The 22,767-nt window shown below is 44.6% G+C and overlaps 1 protein-coding gene across 1 annotated transcript; it reads left to right on the top strand.

The window, feature by feature from the left end:
• The first annotated feature begins 9,965 nt into the window (after positions 1-9,965).
• Positions 9,966-18,855, top strand: LOC144146119 (uncharacterized). The gene is made up of 3 exons (XM_077680772.1): positions 9,966-10,010; positions 16,097-16,328; positions 18,752-18,855. Exons 1-3 carry the CDS (start codon positions 9,966-9,968, stop codon positions 18,853-18,855), a joined length of 381 nt encoding a protein of 126 aa, XP_077536898.1.
• The last annotated feature ends 3,912 nt before the right edge of the window (positions 18,856-22,767 follow it).

Below are 22,767 nucleotides of genomic sequence, written 5' to 3'. Positions count from 1 at the left end.
TCCACTACGGCGCGCCTCATCTCCCGCGTTGCGTCGGTGCGTTAAACCCTACAATCAATCATCAAACCGTTTCATCGGAAAGCACGCACTGCCAGCGGTGCATGAAAACGTTTGACACTTTTTCGGCCATCTTGCGGCTGCTTTCAGACCATATGATGACTTCATCCCTCGTCACCCTTACCCAGTTCAGAGCATTTTGGTAATGAGTCCTCAATGATAACCAGTACACGTCGTGTCCTGCCAAAACTACCCATACAAAAATGGTCTATGGGTGCCTATGGAAAAATTTATGGTCTGCTATCACTGCCTATGGATCTCTATGGCCGCCCATAAGATTACATAAAACAGGCTATAGCCACCTATTGAATTTTTGATGTACTGCAGGCTAAAGAATCTAGACCACAGAATACTCTTTAGACGGCTGTAGAACATGCTATTGTGTTTAAGCTATAGAATCTCAGCTATTCAGGTTGCTTTAGCCGGCTAAAGAAACGTGTATGTCCTCAGTTCTATAGACCAGCAGCCACAAAAGCTCCTTTAGCTGTCTATAGAACAGTATATGGCTGGGAATCTATAGACCCCAGATCAATCAGCTCTCTTTAGCCAGCTATAGAGAAGTGTTTGTCCCTAAAGCTATAGAAACATAGCCATAAAAGCTATTTCAGCTGGCTATAGAGCCATCTATGGCTGTGATCCTATAGACACCTGTATGTTTAGCTGTCTTTAGCCAGCTATAGAAGAGTGTTCGTCCCGAAAGCTATAGAAACACAGCCATAAAAGCTATTTAAGCTGGCTATAGAGCCATCTATGGCTGTGAATCTATAGACTCCTGTATGTTTCGCTTTCTTTAGCTAGCTATAGCGAAGTGTTCGGCCCAAAAGCTATAGAACCATGGCCATAGAAGGTTTTTAAGCTGGCTATAAAGCCACTTAAAGACCTAAATCTATATAGTCCTGCACGTTTTACTTCCTTTAGCCAGCTATAGTGAATTGTCTGGCCCAAAAGGTCTAGAAACACAGCCATAAAAGCTCTTTAAACCGGTTATAAAGCCGTCTATGGGCTCTTAGTCTATAACCTGTTATCATTTAGGCATGTTAACTTTAGCTGTCATGAAACATATTTGGCCCTAAATATGTACAACAGCAATAAAAGTTCTTTAACTGGCTAAGGAGTGATGTACGGCTTTGGGCATATACTCTTGACCATTTCCCGGTTATCGACAAGTGTCCTTGAACCTTTCAACTCACAGCTACAAAAAACTTTTCTAGATGGCCAATGCGTACCATGTCTGCAGCAACAGAATCCAGGTCATTTCTCTATATTAGCAGGCTATATAAAAACTTATAAGGTTTGCCTGCCCCTGCAGACACTGACAACATGCTCATTTCTTTCTCCAGTGACAAAGGAGGAGAGAATTGTTTTTAGAAAGATACATCAAAAAGTATTCTGTAACACAAAAAATGCCTTTCGTCCCGCCCTGCGAAAGTGAATTTGGCCAGTGAAGCTGCTGTAAACCACTGCACATGCTGCAGCCTAACGCATATGCCCAGCGTCTTGGATGAGAACTGCTGGGCTCTGTCAAAAGCCTGATGCATGCGCCCAGCATTTTGGTTGAAAGCTGCTAGGTTTTGCATACGTAACTGCTCAGCAAGACGATTCTGCTCCCTTTGTCGCTCACTGTATTCGCGCTGTTTTTTGGAAGTCTTTACTTTACTCGGTATACCCATGGCAGTTTTGGAATGAACTAAAATTAGTTGCCAGTGGCACTTCACACATGGACTTTGAATGACATCAAACCTTTTCAAGAGCAGCTGAAACCTAATCTTTACCAGGAACATGTTGGAGAAGGGGGGGGGGTCGCATTGTTCACAGGCACTTTATTATCCATCATACAGTTCAAACAAGCTTTTTTGTTTTTGTTTTTAACGAGCACTGGCCTCTATGCTCTATGCCTGATTGCAAAGAAACTATGCCGTTGCCTCCAATTCTTAGCTTGGAGTTGTAAGCTAAGAATGACACAATTTTTTTCTCACCAACAAGAGGCTTAGATTCACTGTAGTATTGCGATACACGAGCTGGACTCCTAAAATAAATACTAAGCTTCTGAAAATTCTTCTAAAAATGCTGCAGCATTATGTATTTGAAATTCAACACATTGCACGAAATTGAATCACTGATACAATTGCAAAAACAAAATAAACAGCCATTCCTTTGACATAACATATCTGGTTACAAATATTTAATATTTAGCTCTTACACCATGTATTCGATGAATGCGAGCTACATCTACACTCACGAAGTGCCATTTGAAAGAAATATAGCTTTAGCAGCGCCTTTTGTGAAACCAGTAAGTTTTAAAGTATAGTGTGCTCTAAGCTAGATTTGTTGTGAGATGGTCTCATACCTTGTTCAATGTAATGCTCATTTAGCTGCATAACAGATCTCCAAGACCAGCATTCTTGTTGCTTTGTTTTATAAGAAACTGCCTAGCATGGTTGAAATATGCCTAGCTAGGTCGCTGTATGGTTTAAAATTATAAAGGACAAATTTTTACGGCACAAATTGTAATGAAAGAAAATGATTGCTTGATCATTAATCATACGCAGTTTCACTGTCTTAATGATTACAAGCGCACATATACGCACATGAATATGCAAAACAAAAGCCAGCAGTTGATAATAAGAAGGCCCCAGGGATGCATAAAAGGAGTTCACCAATTTTTTGTGAAGTCCATATTTTAATGAAAGAACAACAGAAAAGAAAAAAATGCTCCTTGGGTGAAACCCAAGCCGATGACCCTCCAAGTATAGAAACGGGCAGGAAGTTTGCTGTGATAAACCTGAAGTGGTGTTGCAAACAATTACACCATTGCGGGAATAAGCTGAAATGATATATCTGTAATACTACATACAATCAAAGTATCTAACGTTCCCCTACTTTGAGAACCTTCTCAGTCAACTACAAACAAATTAGCAAATGGACTAATTTACACAATAACTAACCACCCACCACCGTTTGTATATTTATACAGCACCCAATGTTTGTGTAGCAAGTCAACCAAGGACAAAAGTATGTGGTAGCCTTAAACTGGCATTGTTTTTCACCTTTATTCAAGTGAGCATGTCAAAACACAATCAAAAGTAACAAGTCAATCTTCTATACGGAAAAATACACTAACTAGAACATAGCATATAGATATATGCAGTTAAAGGGACACTGGCGTGATTTGTAGTCATTTTGGGATTGCGCAAACTGAAATCTGCAGTCCCCAGGCATTGTTTCGACCACGCTGGGTGCATTTACATGACTCAATCAATTTGAAAGTGCTGTCCTCCTCTCCGTATCCTCCTTGTCAATTTCCTATTTCCGTGCCCTATTACGTTTCGTGTGACAGTCACTCCAGCAGACTTGGCTTGACTTCACAGCTTGCCAGCCCTCCGACAGAGCCAGTCAGCCACCTGCGGGTCGTCATTATTCAGTCGCTCAGTTGAAACTGAGCCATGACAAGGTCCCCAGTGCGCCCCAGAACTAGCGCCCCGTCATGGCTAACACCTCAGCAAGCAAAACAGCTCTTGAAACCCAACAGGCAAGCTGACAGACATACGTCGTAGAAGTGGGTGCAGCATTCGCGACTCGCAAGCAGTGACGTGCCTGAGTGCCTGAACTAAGTGTCCCTACTGCTCCCATTGGAAACTGGGTGACGTGTTAGGCAGTGTTTATACAGGCGGTGATGATCTGACCCATTCTGCAGCCGACAAAATGGCAAAAGCGTGGTATGATAATTCCTGAGATACCAAGAATGGCCGACGAAAGATAGTGTCAGATGCCAAACATGTTGTTGCATGGAACTGAAACCGAAACTAGTTTGAACTCCATCCTAGACATTATCCAATCACATCGCAGGAGGAATGTGCGTCATCTGCACTAGTTTTTGCTGCCGCCGCAAATGTTGAATATTTTTCCTTGTTTTAGGCTTTATGGGCTACATAATGCCTTATCTACCGAAAAAACTATTGAAAGTGTGTTTATTTGAGCCAGTCTATGCAACATAAGCAAAATGTAAGCAAGAAATGCAATGCAAGAAGGTTGACAGGATCACTTCAGTGTCCCTTTAAGACAACATAAATAAAGTACATAAAGAACACGAAAATGTTTTTCTAGGAAGACAAAAATGGACACAGAAAAGCCCGTTAAAAAAGAAGCACTGAAACAAATTGACGCTGTAAGTTGGGAGTTGGCCAACTGAATGCTGTGGCATTTGGTCAGCATTTCAAAGCGAATTCATTTTCAAAAGCACCCAAGTAGATTGAGTACATCGTTGATAAAACCAGGCCAGCTAGCCGATCCATGCATTGATCCAGCAACATCCAACCACATTTCCAACATTGCCGATCAAAAGGGAACAGGTTAAATGAGTGAGGAACAGGTTATACTCTTTCCTATCAAACAAAAGAGCCAGGCACAGCCTAACACTAGAAGGAAAATAACATAGAATAAGATAGGCATATAGGCAACAAAACGTGAGCAAACCATTAGCAAAGCATCATTTTCAACAATATTCAACCCACTGCAGTGGCTAAGGCATTGTGCTGCTCAGCGCGAGGACACCGGGCTCAGTATGTCAACAGATTTGTGCCACAGCAGATCCTTGCCGCAGCAGTGATTTTTCTGATGAAGGCAAAGAATGAAAATGCCTGTGTCAAGCTTTCAGGGCAAGTTAAAGATAATCAAGTGGTCTAATAAATTAATCCGCAGCCCTCTACTAAGGTGCACTGCTAAACCATTAATAAAGTTCAGATGCTCATGTCCTAAATATGATATGGCGTGTTTCATGAGTGTCACGAGTCCAGGTTCATGCCGTAAAACACTAAAAATGTGATTTTTTAACAAAACATTCAATGTACAAATTTTGTGAGGAATCACCTGGAAGGCCTCTTGGTGTTTTTGACCTACATGGTGCAGCATGGCAGACTCAATAGTCAATGTTTTTTGAAAGAGGGGATGCATAGAGCTTACCATTGACGATGAACGCAACACATTTCTTGCTCACTGATGTAACATGAACAACCTTGTAATCAGGCTCTGTATCAAGAATGTGCATGTGTGCAAAAGTAGAGGTAAACTTTACTACTTTTGGCTTTGTTTTCTGCACAAAGAAATAAACATCCTTTCCACAGCTACAGCAGGAGGCATGGTGATGGCACATGGCAAGGACACATTCAATTAAACCAAAAGTGCCGTCCTTGAAATATACAACTGAGTTTATGCGAGTGCTTTTGTTCAGGGCATGTGCAATAAACTTCGTTCCATCCACAATCACTTTCTTGTATTTCACCACTGCACATGTGGGAATGCCCATGCTTTCCACAAAGCTTGCCTCGATTGAAGTAAGCGCTCGTGACCCAGTACCAACAGTAATGACACTACCATGTTTTTGGACATTAAAGATTATTCTGTAACCCCTTGTGAGGCTTTCAAAGTGTTCAAGCATCTTTGCTTTGCCAACAAAGCAATTACTGGCATTTGCTAATGTTGGCAAAAACTGCACTAGGAGCAGCTTGCGACAGATCTGCTGTGGCACGTACTGAGTCCCGTTAAAACTCCTTTTTATGATTCCATTCATGTTTTCGAAAGGGAATGTTGAGAAGCCCCACAGCGGACCCCACTGCCGCACGCTATCACATAAATGAGACAGCAAATGTACATTAAAGGTCATCTGTGCCCGGCCATACAACTTTTGGTACTCCTTCAAAAACAAGGCTATCTCTGCTTCAACGATGGCAAGCCTATCCATCGCAACTTCGTCAGCCAGCAGTGAGTGCATTATACTGCTAAGCCTGCAGCAGTTCTTATAGTAGCGGAGAGGCAAGAGGCCATTTAAAACAAAAGGGGAATAATACAACAGCCATGCCCTCCACTCGGTTGCTTTCCAAAACTTCCGCTGGCAAACTGAGCGCGGCAGACGAGAAAACTCATACGGTGGGGACATTTTTTTCAGGCGCATGTTTATCTGAGCAACTTTTTTCTTCAAAGAAAAGCCTGGACGTGCACGTGTGAGCCAAAGGTTTGTGGTTCTCCGTACCACACCTAAACAAACTGCGTGCATGTAATCCACCACAGTGTTGTTGGTGATGCTAAAAAATAGCATCAGTGACAACACTGTGGTCCCGAGTACACCATGCGATGCTGACTTAGCATCTTTTTCAAAGTCACCATCGGTCCTCTTTGTCACTTTTCTCACTTCATACACCCGGGCATGGCCCTTCCCTTTTTTAACCACGCGGCCTGGGTGAAAGCACCAGCAACACCCATGCTCCCCATTAAATTGAGTTTGGTTGTGCAGCATGCACCTAGCAACTGAGTCAACTGTGCATGGGCCAGGGTACGCTTTAGTGACGTGAGTAATGCCATTGTCATCTGTCCAAGAAAAGCCAACGGTGCTGAGCTCGTTCATTTTTTGAACAAATGGCACCAAAAAGCACTGCATGTCTGGCTTTTTGGGGCCAAACCATAAGCCTGCGAGAAGGACATTGTTTATCCTCTCTTTAAGAGGCAACTCATTTACTGCGATTTCCAGTGGCCACACACTGTACTCTGATGAGTGAAAAATCGGCACTCCATCAGTGTTCCATGTCAGTGTGACATCATCTGGGCCCAGTGGTAGCTGATTGTAAGCTGGGCTCTCAGTGATGTCACAAACATCAAACTGTAACCCTGGCTTTTCAGGCAAAGGGCCTTTTTTTTCCAGCAAGTTTGTCAGCTCTTGCACCCAATCTAAACAGAGAAAGTACGAGCCTTTTTGCAGCAATGTTTTTGCAGAATGTGTCTTACCACATCTACAGGTAAGTTCGTCCCCTTTCAGCTGCACACCAATGTATTGCTGAGTTGTAGGACAGTAAAAGTGGCTTTCCAATGGCTGCTCCCGGTGCTTGAAGTACTTTTCAAAAAGGTATTTTGTAGCAGGAAGGTTGTTGCCTTTCGGTAGGTGGTGTTGCAGCAATCTCAACAGGTCCTCTGTTGCTTCTTTGGAACTGTGGTGACGCAGTGAATGTGCCATGATGAGCAGCAGGCTCTCCTCATGCGTCACTTGAGCCCCAGGAAAAAGAGGTTGGGCCTGAAACAAAAGGGGACATTTTTTTGCAATTAGTGGATAACTCTGTTGGCTCCAATATTTCTTGAGTTTCCCTTTTCATGCGAGAATTTCCAGAGATCGAGCAGAATTCGGCATCTAAGTGTATGATGCATGAAGTGTGAACTTATTAACGTTACCTTCAGTTTCATTTGACCTACATGCTGAAATGGTCTTTCTCAGCAAACCATCATAAACCATCATTCCCATCCAAATTGCACGACTAGTAAGCATCTGCAAACTGCCTGCATTGTTAATGAAGCCCCACCAGCAATTACTCTCATAAGATTATTTTTCAAGGTAGACACGCACTTCATCAAACATTGTGTAGATGATTCAATGCTCATTTTGTCAAAAACAGGATGTATCAGAGAAGCTAATGCACCTATGAGGTTGAGCCTTAAAGGAGTACCGACACAAAATTTTCGTGTTATGTTTTTTTCGCTGCTAATGGTGCCTACGAGCCCACTAATCATAGAACGCCACCTTAGACGGTCTAGCACAGTGTAAACATTCATTTATGGCGTCATTTATTCGTGTAGTTTTGGTTTCGAAAAAACGAATGCCGAGCGGCCGCCATGACAGGAGATATCCCGTGACGTCAACAATCTTGCCGTACCAAAACACTTAAAACCGTTCTACATCGGCCAACGGTAGGAAGGAAAATGCATCAGGGTGCCTACTATCTTCCTCAGTGATAGAGAGATCGCCTTCCTACAAGGCTGAGCTTAAGGTAAAGGGAAAAAAAGTTAAGTAGGTCGCTGGCGGTTTGATCAAAACGTGTGCTTGTTGGCGCATGCGTTGGCATGGATTGTTCACAGGCTGTATTTTTTTTTTTTCAAGTAAATTGATTGATTGTAGGGTTTAATGCACCGACGCAACGCAGGCGATGAGGCGCGCCGTAGTGGAGGGCTCCAAATTAATTTTGACCACCTGGGGGTCTTTAACGTGCGCCAAAATCTCGTACACACGGGCGTTTTTGCTTTTCGCCTCCTTCAGAAAAGTGGCCGCCGCGACCTCGTGCTCGGCAGCGAAACGCTTTAGCCACTGAGCCACCGCGGCGGGTGGTGGTGCTTAGCTTCACTAAATAAAGGCTTTTAGAGTATCGAACTCTTTTCTGTCATTGTTGTGTGCTGCTAGGATTTTCATTGGTTGATATTTGTTTACATATGGGCGCAGCCATTTTGTTTCTGGGCGCCTCTCTCTCTCTCTCTCTGCTGCGCGGACGCCAGAGCGGCTAGTCACACCCTGCCCATCACAACCAGCGGCGGTTTCGTTGGGAGAGATGGCAACAGTGCAAGCCAGAAACAAAATGGCCCCCAGATGCTTCCTTATGCACGAAGTGGCGGTACTCTTAAGCGTAGCTTATTTAGTGACGCTAGTGGTGCTATTTCATCTGCAGGAAAAGATTAGTTGTTGCCGAGCTCTTCACCTGCGGGCTCCTCCAGGCCCATTCTGTTGTGTGTGCAGTAATTATGTTTAACAATTGCTGTGACCAACTAGCCCATATTGGTGCTCTGATAAATACGCTAAACCACCTTTTGTTATAGTAAAAGCAGAAATGGTGGAGAACGCTTTTTGACTTTCTTTAGAATCGCTGCTGTTCTTTTTAACAGCAGCGATTCTGAAAAAAGTGAAGTTGGCAAACAGCATTACATTGAGCATAGTCATTCGAAAATGGTATATAATACTGAAATTATGTCTGTCAACTCCCATTAAGACAAACTTCGTTATAACGAATTTCATGGTTAAAGTGAGTAGCCCTTCTGATTGCTTGTGGCATGCACAGTACAAAACATCAGCTTAAGACGAACTTCTGATAATATGAACAAATTTTCATGGTCTCGTCGAATTTGCTGTATGAACACAAGTGCACAATTGTTTCATTTCTTTCTGTGAAGATCCAGTTAATGCATGACTCAATTACTATAATGTAGGGTGATAACATTTGAAATAAACTCTGATGGCACAACCATTTGAGCTCAAGGACACGAGTTCAATTCCTGCTGTAGTGGCTGCTTTTCTGATGGAGGCAAAAAGTGAAAATGCTTGTGTGTCTATACTTAGACTTTGTTAAAGATCCCCTAGAGAATTGGTTCTCAGCCATGACTGCCCCAGGGACCCCTTTTGGCCTTGCGAAAGTGATGGGTGACCCCAAGACAGAACATAAGTTGATCGGTGTTATAATAACTATTTGCATTTGCTGCTTGCGTCACCTACACACTTATCCACCCGCCTTGTCTGCGTGGCATTAATGATGATGCTCATCATAGTGTTAAACAATTTGCTGTTGAATCTAAAAGCCTTTTTAAACACCTGTTAGCTGCCTTCTCTGCGTCTGTTTTTTCTTCTCATAGCTGGCGTGTTGTGCACAAAGCAGATGTTAAAATATGTGCTACGTGAAGCAACTAAATGTGCATGTAATGTGGCGAAACCTTTTTTCATTGCAATCAAGTGCTGGCAAAATCAAGAAAAGAAGGGGGGGGGGGAGTTATGAGGGAGGCTTTGCAGACCCCTGAAGTGCCCCCATTTGAGAACCACTGCCCTAGAGGTCAAAATTGTTCTGGAGCCCTCTACTGCAGCATTCCTCATAGGCCAAATGTAGCTTCAGCACATTGAACACCACAATCAATCGGTCACAACTATTTAATCCTGAAGAACCACTATGTCCCATTAGTGCATTCTAGTTCCTATTTTTGTTTTTGCTTTTAATTTTTTTAATGACTGTACATGTTTTTTTATAAGAACCCATGTTATAGCTTGAAAGGTAATTTATTGATCTTGTTTTCTAGACCTCGCAAGTGCCGTAAGAGACCTGCGAGTGGTGTGTGCGGAAATGGAGGCAAGGTCCGTTGCCTCCACTACCAACAGCCAGGCAAAGGTATGTACTTCAAACCAACGTACTCACGTTACCGAGTTTTAAAAATCCCCATGTGATGAGGATTAGTTCTGAGCACATGTTGCCTTTTCAGAAAACTATGGTGCCCCTTTTAGCCAAAGTGTAACTACCGCTCTTGAAACCCTCTGAATTTTAAGCTATGCTATTAAGAAAGCCGTCAGAAAGCTGCCTTGACAACTAAAATTCATCAAAGTAAACACTTCACATAGGTCCATCTGTCTTGAAGGTGTGGCCAAGAAAATAAAACTACAGCCAAAACTTTTTTAAAGCTATTTAATGTTCTTAGACTAGCAGTCATGTTATATAATAGGGGATGCATGCAGATTTGTACAGGTCATTTAGTGTATCTGGGTATGACCAATATAGATTACATATGGTTCAGTCTATGGCTTGCATAACTATGGTGTTTCTACTTTAAATTTAGGCACATTACATAAATTTTCCTCATGATAGCCATCTGATGGCCAATGAACTAACATGGAAAGCAAAACACCTCTAGTAGTATAGCTTGCTGGTCCAGTTGGTACATTCTAATATGAAAAAAAAAGCCTCGGCATAAATCTACCAGAGATGCAAGTTGTGTTCTCCTTTCTTTGCCTCATGTCTTCGTTAAATTTTCGCTGTTTATTTTTCTCAAAATACCTGTTTTGCTGTAAATTTTGAGAGCCAATGCTTGTTTCCAAACTTGCATGTCATGATGCTGATGCTCCACATGCTACTGAGCTGGATGAATGGGGTGTAGTTGTGTTGTCAGTTTTAGAGCTACAGCAACAAAACGTTATGGCTGCAAACGGAATTTGTTGTGCGAGTGGGTTTGATGAGTGGGAAGTGTTTGAATGCTTGCAGTTGGGGTTAGCACTGCCTAATGAAGGGGAAATAAGGAAAAAGCATTAAGCTAAATTTTAATAATTTTTTTGTTCTCAGGGAGCATGTGTTTAATATTTCAAATCAAATTTCCAACATTTATAGGAGCTATTTATGCATCTTGAACCCCAGGTGGTGGTCCCATGTGCTCCTTACCAGCATACTCGTGTACCATACAAGGGTTACGGGCATTGTGAAAAACAGCTGCCAGTTATACGCTTTTCATGGGAAGTTCCACTTGGCAATCTAGAGGTGTATTTTTTGGCGGCAGGTTATTTGCTGTACTGGTCTTTCCAAAGCAGCTCATCCCACTGCAGGTGGTCCATGTTTGGCTGTAATCAGTCGCCTGCTGCTGGTTCATTTGGATTTACTTGCTCTGTACTGAATTCTGTTAGTTTTGATGGAATTTAGCTGCCCCTCCAGATTGAAGAGTGAAATTCACTATTTGATTGCTTTTGGTTTGCTGCATAGCATCAAGTTCTGTCACTTCTGTTGTAAGCATATGCAAGCAAGGCCATCTACAATACGGGGGAACAGGTTGACTTTCTTTTTTGCATTAAGGTTAGTGGAGTTAGCAAATTTTAAAACTATGTCAGGAAAGAAAGTGGAGAAAAACGCTCATCCAGAGTGGGGACTGAACCCCTGCATTGTGATGACATGTCGGATGCCTTACAGATTTGGCTCTAGGCGGCTATGTTGGCCAGTTTCTGGAGTTGAATACATATCACCAGCAGAAATGAGGCATGGACGAGGAAAGATGCACACAGGACATTCACGACATGTAACGCATGGTGGTAGCATTATCAGGACGAGGCTAATAGATGGCACGCTCACACAAATGCCTGCCTTCCTGTGAAAAGCCTTACAGATCTATGTTAGCTTGGTCATGCATGCCTTCTCAAACACGAGTGGCATCAAATGCTGCGGCGTGTACACATCGCTTGCCAAGTGGGCTCCCACTGCAAAGTGACGCCACTGCTGCTGGAAGCTCCCTTAGTCATTTATGCGCTGTCCCGTCTGATCTCGTAGCATTTGCCACAAAGGAATGCTCTTAACGATGACTCCTTTGCTCGGGATGAACCTGGTGGCATGTTTTTTTGAGCAATCTTGCCCGTTCTTCTCGCTGACAGCTGGGCACGCCTGCATCAGCTGGTGTACTTGCGGTACCGCTACCGGTCTTAACTGCCTTGGTAAGGCTTTCAGCGACAGACCCCACCAGTTCCTGAGGGAACCCAAAAGATGACAGGCGGGCCACGTGGGCCCTGAGAGACACGACTTGACGAGGAAGCCACACAGACAATTATCACTATACTGTGCTTGACCAGCTTTCAGCACACCAAATTGTAATTTTAAATTCTCTGTTCATACCTAGGTTGAAACGCTTAGCATACGTGCTCATGGCTTTCACCGCAGGTGCACACCTCACATCTATGATTCCATTCAATTGTACCTCATGAGTGAACTTTAGCCCTTGAAATAACTTCTGGATGTGGTACAAATAGTTTGAGATGATTTTGTCTGTGTGGCTTTCTGGAGGTTAAGAGGAGCAAGCTGATGTCCAGTGGAACACCATTTCCCACATCAAATGTGCAGACGGACCCCTGAAGTTTGGCCATATCTCAGCAGTAATGCTTGGAATCCTGTCAATACCACACAGCAACATTGAATGCGAAAGGCAGTTCGGCGTAGTACCGTATTTACTCGCGTAATCCTCGCACCCCTAATGTGAGCCACCAAAACTTGAATTTTTTGGTTCCTCGCATAATCCTCGCACCCCTAACTTTGCAGGGGCGAAAGTTGCCTGCTCGCGAAACCCGCATGGTGCACGCGCTCTCCAACGCGCGCCCTCCCCCGCCGCCTCTCCGTTCGGCGGAGAGCGCTGTGTATCCAAGGCCATCCAGGCGCCCTAACAACCTGCATGGCTACTCCCTAACAGGCGCCCAACACGCTACTCACACTGTCCTTGAGCCGGTTCGCGGTGTTCGCGCAGCCCGCTGTCGTGTCGTCGTGTCGCCGTCGTGGTCCCGCCGTTGAGCGGCAGCAGTCAGTGAGTCACTCGCGTCAGTGGTGGATAGCTCGCTGCCGTTTTGAGAACTTTTTGATCTAATTGTTTTGTGCTTGGTGCCACTTCGCCATGGGGAGGAACGCCAGCTACACTGCCGCTTTCAAATTGAAAGCGAAAGAGTACGCGATCGAACACGGCAACCGTGCCGCAGGCAGGCACTTCGGCGTCACCGACTTCAACGTGCGTTACTGGAGTAGGGCACGCACATACGACGACGAGATAGGGCGCGCTCCAGAAAGCAAAGGCGGCAATTTCATGATCGCTGATCGACGGGAGACTGTTTACGTTGTAAATAGTAAAATAAAAAGAAATAGCTGCTGTTGGCAACACTGAGCTTACTTATACAAAAAACGACCGCTACATTTAGTGGGATTGGCATAAGGCAAATTGGCAACACTGTGCACCGGATTTTTTTTTTCTGCATAATTCTCGCACCCCTAACTTTGCATTGACTTTTCCGAAAAAAAGTGCGAGGATTATGCGAGTAAATACGGTAAAGAAAAAAAATCTCGCGCCAATCCACCCCGTGAATGTGGTTGGAAAGCAAAGCTGTAAACGGCACGCATAACGATTACTCATGCGACGTCACTTAAAATCACTCACATCGCTCTACAAATAGTAAAACCAGAGAGAAGTGAAATCCACTTAACCACACCATTTATTACTTCAGAGAGATATTCTTGGTAAGGTTAAATCAATGCATGATGCATGAACGGTGTTTGGTTGAGTTGTATTGGTGTAGCAAGAGTGGAAACTTTCTTTTATAAAATCAAAGTAAGCTCCAACCCGGTGTTAGACGATCTGACTTCTCCGTCTCTGCGCCGTGGACGGAGGCGACGAGACTTGTGGCTGAGAAGGAGGAGGAAGAAATACTTTTGTTAAGATTTCGGAACGGCCCAGAGTGCAGCCTTGGGAAGTGATTCCTTCTTCTGTGGGGCCCATATGCAGTCCGCGAGGGCCTCTGTTCTGTCCCCCCGCTGAAGCTGGGTAGGTAGAGAGGGCCTGGACAGCAGCATCTCACATTGCTCTTGTTGGGTAGTTGACGGAAAGAGAAGATGGTGCTCAGGACTAAAGTCGCACACCCCGATTACGGGGCGGATTATTCCTACTTCTGAGAAAAATTTACATTCAGCGTCGTAGCGATTCGGATGCATTATGTGAAGACGCGTAGGCTGTGGGAAGGAGCCCGGATTGTATGAGCCGTAGGGTAGTTTGTTGTTCTCTGGAAAGGTCAGGGTAAGGCGAAGGTACGGTCTGTCTCAGAATGCGATAATGCAGGATTATCTCTCTGGACGTGACAAGCGGGTGACTGTCCTCGTGCACCTCCATAGCACGTGAGGTAAAAGCGCAGGCTTGTTGGGTGGGCGTATTTGTTGCCCTACATTGAAGCGTGAGGTGGTGTCCAGATGAGCTAAATGGAACGGTTTCGGGAGTGTTTTTTTAGCACGCACAGTGCAGGTCAAGACACCCAACCCGACTGGTAATTCCAGTAGGCTTGCTGGGAATCGGTGACTACCCTCCGAACCCCTGGTTGAGTGAGAGCCAAGGTGATGGCTGCCTCTTCTGCTGCGTCATTTGTTGGGTCGTAAGCGAGGTACACGCAAGGAGGTTGGTTCTGGAGGTAGCCACGATGATGGCGTGTTGCTGCCCTCGATGTTAGGAGAAGTCTGCGTAGATAACTGCATGAGCCCCACCGCGGGTGGTGTTTAGCGCTTGAGCCCGTGCTTTTCGTTGACCCTCGTCGTGTGAGGGGTTCATATTTCTAAGCAAGGGGAGCATCTTTAGTTTTAGTCGCCAAGAGTCTGGGAGTACGTCAAGCGGAGTGACATTCTGGGCTGCCCAGCCAATATGGTGAAGCATGCGGTTACCCACCGCAGTTCTGAGTCGGACCGTCTGGTTAGAAAGATGGCCTTCTATCAGCTCTTCCACCGTGTTGTGGAGCCCGTGCTAAGAAGCCTCAGTGTGGACGCACTCATGAGAAGACCAATGGCCCGCTCAACCGCCTTTCTAATCATTATATAAAGCATCTCTGTGATTTCCTCGACGAGAAGATAGGGGTTTGTCGTAAGTAACTCTCGAGAGGACAAAAGCTTCAATTAATCGAAAAGTACCGGATTCTTTTAGGCCTCGCTTCTTGGTGGCAACTCGCCTGATCATGTGTATGATTAGATTAATGCTGTTTTTGAGGCGCTGCAAGGATGCGTCACTCTTGGTGTTGGCCTGGAAATGTAGGACCAGGATCTCGATGCTGGGGTTTGGAGTGATGGCCTGGTCATCAAGGAGTATTTAATGTATTCCTTGATTTGGCGTGAGGGCGGAGGACAAGGAGCTGTGATTTTTTACGTGAACACTGGTTTAGCACATTGTCAGTTTAGCACATTGTCAGCAGGTGCTAAACACTGGTTTAGCACCTGCTTAGCACATTGGCGTACTAGAAGTGAGATACCAGGCATTGGTGTGAGCTTCCTTTAATTTTTGTAACTCTTAGTACATGAGCCGCTAGACGGGCGTGAGTGGTCGTGTGACGCTTTCACGTGGTATTCAGCGAGAAGGCAGGGGGTAAACCCGTAGATGTGTTTGGTGAGTACACCATTTGTCACCGCGTGTTCGCGTGGGCTCGTAGCTGAATCGGTAAGACAATGGGCTCTCGCTTTGTGAGTCTATTAGTTCCAGGTTCGATTCCCGGCGGTGCCAGTGAATTCTTTTATTTGTTCGCTGGAGTTTTCTGGTGACACCAACGGTCGCGAAAGAACCCTTCGGGGGTAGAGGTAGAAAGCTTTGCTTTAAAATCGCCCCCAGGTCCGGGCATCCATGTCTGACACAACCCTTGGCGACGTTGTTTTGGCGAAATGTCACATGGGTGAACATTGTATATAGCCTGTTGGTAGTTTAAAGAAATGGTTCATTTCCTGCTATGTTGTAAGTAAACACAAAAATGTGTGTAAAATTACCCATTCTGTTGTTGCTACTACCCCCCCCCGGTCAGATCTCCCTAATGCCATCCCGGCAAACCTGGCAGGTATGCATAAGTGTAATCCTCACGAAGTATTATCAAATTTTTAAATAAGTTTCATGTCAGGAATATGTAATTTTAAGCCAAATATTATTTGTGACATAACTAAATTTATTTTATTTGCAGGAACCTGAAGGCGACACGGACATTGGGGGCTTTTTTGTCCGGAACTCGCTCCTGAAGATGTTGGAGATCAGCCATTCGAAGAGCCCGACTATGTATGCACGGGAACTGCTTCGGCAACTCTTCGAGCCAGGAGAGCTGGCCGGCACCTCTATAACAGGCAAACAGTCCAATGCCCATAGAGAAAAGGCGGCCAAACCGCAGCTGGACCCAACCAGGGTCAACGCCGTCGTCAGTGAGTATATACTGTTTTCACATTGGGTTAGTAAAGAAGTGCATCTACTTGGTGTACTTAAGTCAGGAGCTACAATTGGTTTCCATCTTCACTGTAATTATCAAGGCCTTGAGAAGCTTGTATAATGTCTTTCCATTAAAAAACTTTTGGAATTGGTGCAGTAGGGGCCCAACCATTCGACCTGCTTTTTACGGCTGACCAGCGCACTCCTGCCCCACTGGTCATGAAAGCTTTTAAAGTTTGCATGGGAACACATGTGCTGATGGATACAACAGCTTGCATGAAACTGGAAATTCTCAGTGGAGTAGGAAAAACCAGTACTGGTTTCCTCCCTCCACTAATACTGCACTCTTTATGGCCTCATCCAGTCATTCATTTTTGCGTCTTTGGTTTGCGTTCGTTTTCTTTGGTGTATCTCGGGCAAGTCAATCTGAAGAGACTCAAGTGAGCATGTGCCTGCTTGCTCGGCTGTGAGCTTGCTTTGTGTGGTTCTCATGTGGGCACGTGTACTTTGTTTTTGTGTACCTTGTTTTTGTTAGCTGTGATTCCAGTTAGTGCACATAGGTGAAGTTCTACCTTTTGGTGCGTGGTGCCTAGGCTCTGCCATGCCTTGAAAACAAGCTATATGCTAACTTGTACGTACAAGCCTGAATGTGAGAAGTGCATTTGGATGCCATGTGAGGCAGCAGTAATGCACATTTTATTTTAGAGTGGGCATAGTTGCGTAATAGCGGCCAATAACAAGAAAAAGGAAAATCAAATAACAGTTACAAATTGCAAATTAAACAACCAAATTGATTCAAGATATATAAGATCCTATCAGTGCATTGTTCATGGTACCCACATGAATCCGAAATTGCGAGGAAGCGGGGTGTCAGTAGATATTAATTAGTTGAAACTGTATTTGGAGCATTCATTTTCGCTTGAAAGTGGCTCGTGTAAAGCTTCCACAATGCTATTGAGGATGGCAGTGAATTTTTTGTTTTAAAAATTTGCACTTTTGTTTGTTTAAACAAATTTAGGTTGGTGTGTAAGAACATTAGTAAGAAGTTGCTGCAAGGACACCTGGCATCAAAATTAACCGGGGTGCGCTAGTGGGTAGCAAAGCACATCACCACACCATCCGATGCACTTCTGGGGTCCAGACGTCTCTGTGCGCTTTTGCGTCCTGCCATGCTCAATACGCTGCCTTTTTTTTCTGTCTTGAAGCAGCAAAGTGGATTGCATGTAGCTTTGGCACTAGGTGGTGACATTTATTTACCTAACACGCATGTACTGCGGCAACAGACGGGAGTGTGTGCTGCTCTCTCTACCCTACTTAGACAAAACGACTCATTGCAGTGAGATTTTGGTATCTTAGTTTTAAAGATGAGTCTTTCTTGGACTATCGGAATGCAAAAATTTTGGTCTGTCTGCCTGTCTGTGTGTCAAAAATTCTGCTGCCCGGCTAAAAACAGTTGAAAAAAAAATCAGTGCTTGAAAAAGACATTGTATGTAGAGGAAAAACCATTTCAAATAAACCTACACATGCCGAAGTACTTGGTGCAAAGGAAACCTCGGGCATATTTGAGCCCAAACATCAGCGTGTAATCCTGCTACAAGACCAGAGTTGAGTACAAATTGAATTGGTTTTGATGACTGCAAATAAACAAACGATGCATTAAAACTAGTGTCGGAGAGGTGAGACAAAAACAAACATTAAAACAAAAACTTGGTTGAGCTACTCCAAGCAGAAAAAAACTAGATACAGCAATAGGCAGGCACTCTCCACAAATGGCAAGCGAGCGGTGTGAATGGGTAACAACTTACTTGAATTGAGTAAAACCCCTCCGTTTTCGGAAGAGGAGCAAGAGGGAAGGGAAAGAGCATGATTAGTAGTAGGGCATAAAAAAGAGAATTGTTACGGTGGTGGAGACTCATCTTTCAAGGAAGCAGAAATGCTGCCAATTTTTTGGTCTATTGTTCTCTGCTGCCACGTGGCCATGCTACGCAAGCAGATTGCTCTGAACGATCATGATCAGATGTTGCATTTGAGTTGATCTGGTCTCAAGGAAAATTTTTCATGGCAACAGATCAGAGGCACCTAATGGAGCACTAATTTAAAAAGGCTGGCATGAACAGTTCTGCGTAGGCTTGGCCTGTTGTAATTTGTACCGGTCAGTTGCCTCGTGCACCTCCTTTACCACGATTAGCCATTTGAAGCAATTAAATAAAAGCTGTAAAAGTTAGAATGATTGGTTTCAAAAGTGATTCACCTCTCCTTATCAGGGACTTCCAGGTTTATTGCACAAATGTGCCTACATTTCTTAGACCCCAAAACAAATTACGGGATCTTAACTCGGAGAAATATTTTTTAGTTTTAACTTAGCTCTGCCCATGATGGACAGGCAAATATTAGGGATTGGTCTTGTTTTATTTTTCAGAGTACACATGCAAGAAGTTTGGCTTGCTGAAAGAGGGACCAGTGCGGGCGTCCCTGTCATCCATGTTGAACAAGGAGAAGGCGGCTCCTCCCATGGACAAGTAAAGTGTCCCTGTCATCAATCTTGAACAAGAAGGCGGCTCCTCCCATGGACAAGTAAAGTGAAAAAAGAAAAACCTTGCTAAATTGAGCATCAATAAACTAGCTCTTGCTTTTGTTTAAGATCTGTCTTGCTTGGAATGGTCAACTGTACTCCTTTTCTAAAGGAACAGTAGGCTACTCCTTAGTTATACCCTGTAGTGCAATGCAGCAGAGTTCTCAATGGTGAAATATGCGTTAGGTGCACTTTTTAAGGAATACCATGCTTTGAGAAGCCTTTGGAGATGTGATGGCAGTTACAGATCACTTGTGCATATGGAGCTGTGCATGGCTATTGCATGAAGGCCACGCATTTTCAGGGTAGGTGTGTTAATCAGATGTTAGGCCTATGGTTAGTTAAAACAGCCGAGAAGCAAGGCATGGCAAAAAGCATACTACACAGTTTAGCCTAGGCAGCTGGGCAGGAGACAATGAAATATCAGTAACAACCAAAAAAAATATCCCGAAAGAACTGCCTCTAGTGAACTGATATTTTGTTATGTCACCATTTGGGCAGAAAAAAAAAGCAACGAAAGCTGGACACACATTTTACTCTAAAGAAAACAGTTGTGGTGGGATAAGCTTTTGAGAAGTCTCTAGCTGTCCCTAAGTTCAGAGGGGACATAGGAAACCAGAAGAAATGTTTTAGGCAGCTGTGGCTTACGTGCTGCTTAAGAGCACCGCAGGAGAAATCATGAGGTTGTATTTTGAAAACCATACAAAAGACTAAGGCTGCTGAAAGGCGGCGTAAGAGTGGTCGCGAAGGTGTCTTTACAAAACTGTGCAAAACACTGTAGGCAGCTAAAGCACTTGGAAATTAAAACCTATACGTGGAGCTACAGCATTTAGGCTAAAGTTGTCCATAGGATAAACCATAGAGAGATCAGCAGTAGTCTACAGGCTTCTTTAGAAAATGCTATGGTTGGCTAAAGCTTCCTAGCTAAAGAAAATCGTGGCATAAGTGATACGGGTACCAATAGGTGGGGCTATAGCATTTAGGCTAAACGTGTCGATAGGATAAGCCATAGAGAAGTCAGCAGTAGTCTACAGGCTTCTTTAGAAAATGCTATGGTTGGCTATAGCTTCCTAGCTAAAGAAAATCGTGGCATAAGTGATACAGATACCAATAGGTGGGGCTATAGCATTCAGGCTAAAGGTGTCTATAGGACAAGCCATAGAGAAGACATCAGTAGTCTACAGGCTTCTTTAGAAAATGCTATGGTTGGCTATAGCTTCGCGGCTAAAGAAAATCGTGGCGTAAGTGATACAGGTACCAATAGGTGGGGCTATAGCATTTAGGCTAAACGTGTCGATAGGATAAGCCATAGAGAAGTCAGCAGTAGTCTACAGGCTTCTTTAGAAAATGCTATGGTTGGCTATAGCTTCCTAGCTAAAGAAAATCGTGGCATAAGTGACACAGATACCAATAGGTGGGGCTATAGCATTCAGGCTAAAGGTGTAGATAGGATAAGCCATAGAGAAGTCGGCAGTAGTCTACAGGCTTCTTTAGAAAATGCTATGGCTTGCTATAGCTTCCTGGTTAAAGAAAATTCTGGCATAGGTGAAAAAGATGTCAATAGAAAGCCATAGAAAAACCTTTAGACGTCTAAAGAAACCGTATGCAGGACCTATTTGAAGGGGCTATAGCACATTGTCTAAAGAAGGATATACAACATACCATAAAAATGTCTTTAGCAAACCATAGAAAAAGCTAAAGAATTCGGTGGGTGACTGTTCATAGGACCATAGAGAAGGCTAAAGACACCCGTAGAAATTTCGATAAAAAATTCTAAAGACAGCCGTAGAAATGGCTAAAGATAATCGGGCCAAATAGCTAAAGCCGACCGTAAAAAGGATTTTCTATAGCCGACCATACAAAATTTTTGTATGGGTATTTGGCGCAGCAAACTAACAAAGATTACACAGGAGCATACAATAAATTGTTTTTAAAACGAAATGAGCGGTGTAAAAAATGACGCAGGACGGGAGAAAACTGGACAGATAACCCACTCAAGCATTCAATCGTTCAGTCACTCTTTCAGGTTACGAGCTACCCTTAGGAAACCTTTGACTGGCATCTGTCGGCGATTCAGGCAAATGCGCATGATGCTGTCTTCTCGTGCAGCGATTGCTCTTTTTTGGTTTGGCGGCTTCTGGCTTCGTAGCAAGGATTCTATTTTGCCTTCAGTCGCTGGATGTTCTTGCTGAAGGCAGCTGAGGCAACGGCTGAAACCGGGGTGTGACTAGCCCACAACTTTGAAGAATCGACTGCAGCTCTTCACGGCCTTGTTTCCCCGTGGCTGCCCTAGGCAGAGCACAACTGTGGAGGAATCGTGGCGGCGTCCGAAACACAACGCCGCCCGGCAGTTGACGTGCTTTCCTCTTACGATGTAATTCTTCTCAAACCACGAAAGTAGCAGCGACGGCGCTGTGGGGAACTCATTCTTTATGCCGCCGAACGCCTGAAAAAAAAAAGAGCAAATACAAATACTCCGTACATTACTCGGCGGATTCTTTGTGGCAGGAACGCAAGCGCGCAGAGTTGCCTTACAGAGATCGAGAAATCGTCGCCACTTGCCCAAAATGCCTGCAGGCCAACCTTCTGAACACGCCTGAACACGTTTTGAGATAATTGAAAAAAAAAAAAACAGCCTAGGTTCACGGCACACAGAGTTAAGACGCATCCCCTGCAGGGTCCGTAACGCCCGCACTTCTAGAAAAACCTTGAGCTTGTAGGCGGCCGATGAGGCGGTGCGGCCGAGCCCACGTATATTTCGGTTGCGTTGGCTATGCCATGAACATGATGAGGCGCGTAGAACGAGGGTGCCGTTCCCGAGGTGTGGCGAATCTGTACTAGCCGCGAGCTGGCCGATCTGCTGATGATGATCGTGACGCTGGTGAAGATGATGATGGCGCTACAGGGCTCCCCCCCCCCTAGCGCGGAGCGCGAGAGAAAGAGCCCTCCACTACGGCGCGCCTCATCGCCTGCGTTGCGTCGACACGTTAAACCTTACAATCAATCAATCAATCAATCAATCAATCAATCAATCAATCAATCAATCAATCAATCAATCAATCAATCAATCAATCAAACTTTGTCGACCGCATGCAAGAAGAAATCGATTTTGTAGAATTCAAATTTGGCGCCCTTCGAAGACCGCCTCATAGTCTCTACAATGGCAGAAAGAGGGCGCCAGGAGTCCGCTAGAAGTAAGGTCTTAGCTAGAAGTAGGAGTTCCTATATAAACATCCCCCTCGCGAGGGGCACGATCAAATGCAGAGCATTTACGGGGGCGCACGACGTTAAGTAGTTTGCGTTACGTTAATGTTGTTGCACTTGTGGCAACTGCTGACGAGAAAGCGCTCGTCAGCAGTAATTTGAATGAGTCAACGATATAAGGCGCGTTGGTAGTGTCCGATTCCGTGTCGGCTTTGTGGTGTAGTGGGAAGCGCACCATGTACATTGCGTTCTGCCCGCAGGGTCGAGGGATCGAAACCGGGCGCCGGATGGTATTTTATTTTTATATAGTAGGGAGGGGTGCGGTGCGGACTACGGACGCCAACGCGGGTGACATCGTGAGTTACTGAAATGCTCTGCATTTAAAACTTGCGCTGAACTTTCTTGACGTAAGGCGTGGCCATCCAAGCAGGGCTTCGGTTTTCCACGGATTGTCGTGGTGAACTCCATTGCAGTGTATGCCAACGTTTAGGGGTAAAATATCTGCTATATATACCACCAAACACGTGCAAAGTTGCAAATGACGCGATATCAGCAGAAAAGTTGGCGTCGTCGGCAGTGTTGACCTTGAACGAAAAATCCGCGCGAGCTAAAAATCCCTTACCGCTACTTTTCGGTGCCCATTGAAACATCCCGGGACC

The sequence above is a fragment of the Haemaphysalis longicornis genome, unplaced genomic scaffold, assembly GCF_048455015.1.
Source record: "Haemaphysalis longicornis isolate Haplotype H1 unplaced genomic scaffold, Haemaphysalis longicornis Haplotype H1 scaffold_1, whole genome shotgun sequence".
Classification (NCBI taxonomy): domain Eukaryota; kingdom Metazoa; phylum Arthropoda; class Arachnida; order Ixodida; family Ixodidae; genus Haemaphysalis; species Haemaphysalis longicornis.
This window is presented reverse-complemented; position numbering and strand designations above follow the sequence as displayed.

Bases quoted from the DNA above. Each gene is read 5' to 3' on its own strand.
- LOC144146119 (XM_077680772.1), top strand. From the start codon at position 9,966: ATGGAGGCAAGGTCCGTTGCCTCCACTACCAACAGCCAGGCAAAG. The intron at 10,011-16,096 runs GTATGTACTTCA...TTTTATTTGCAG, and splicing joins CTACCAACAGCCAGGCAAAG to GAACCTGAAGGCGACACGGA. The intron at 16,329-18,751 runs GTGAGTATATAC...TTTATTTTTCAG, and splicing joins CAGGGTCAACGCCGTCGTCA to AGTACACATGCAAGAAGTTT.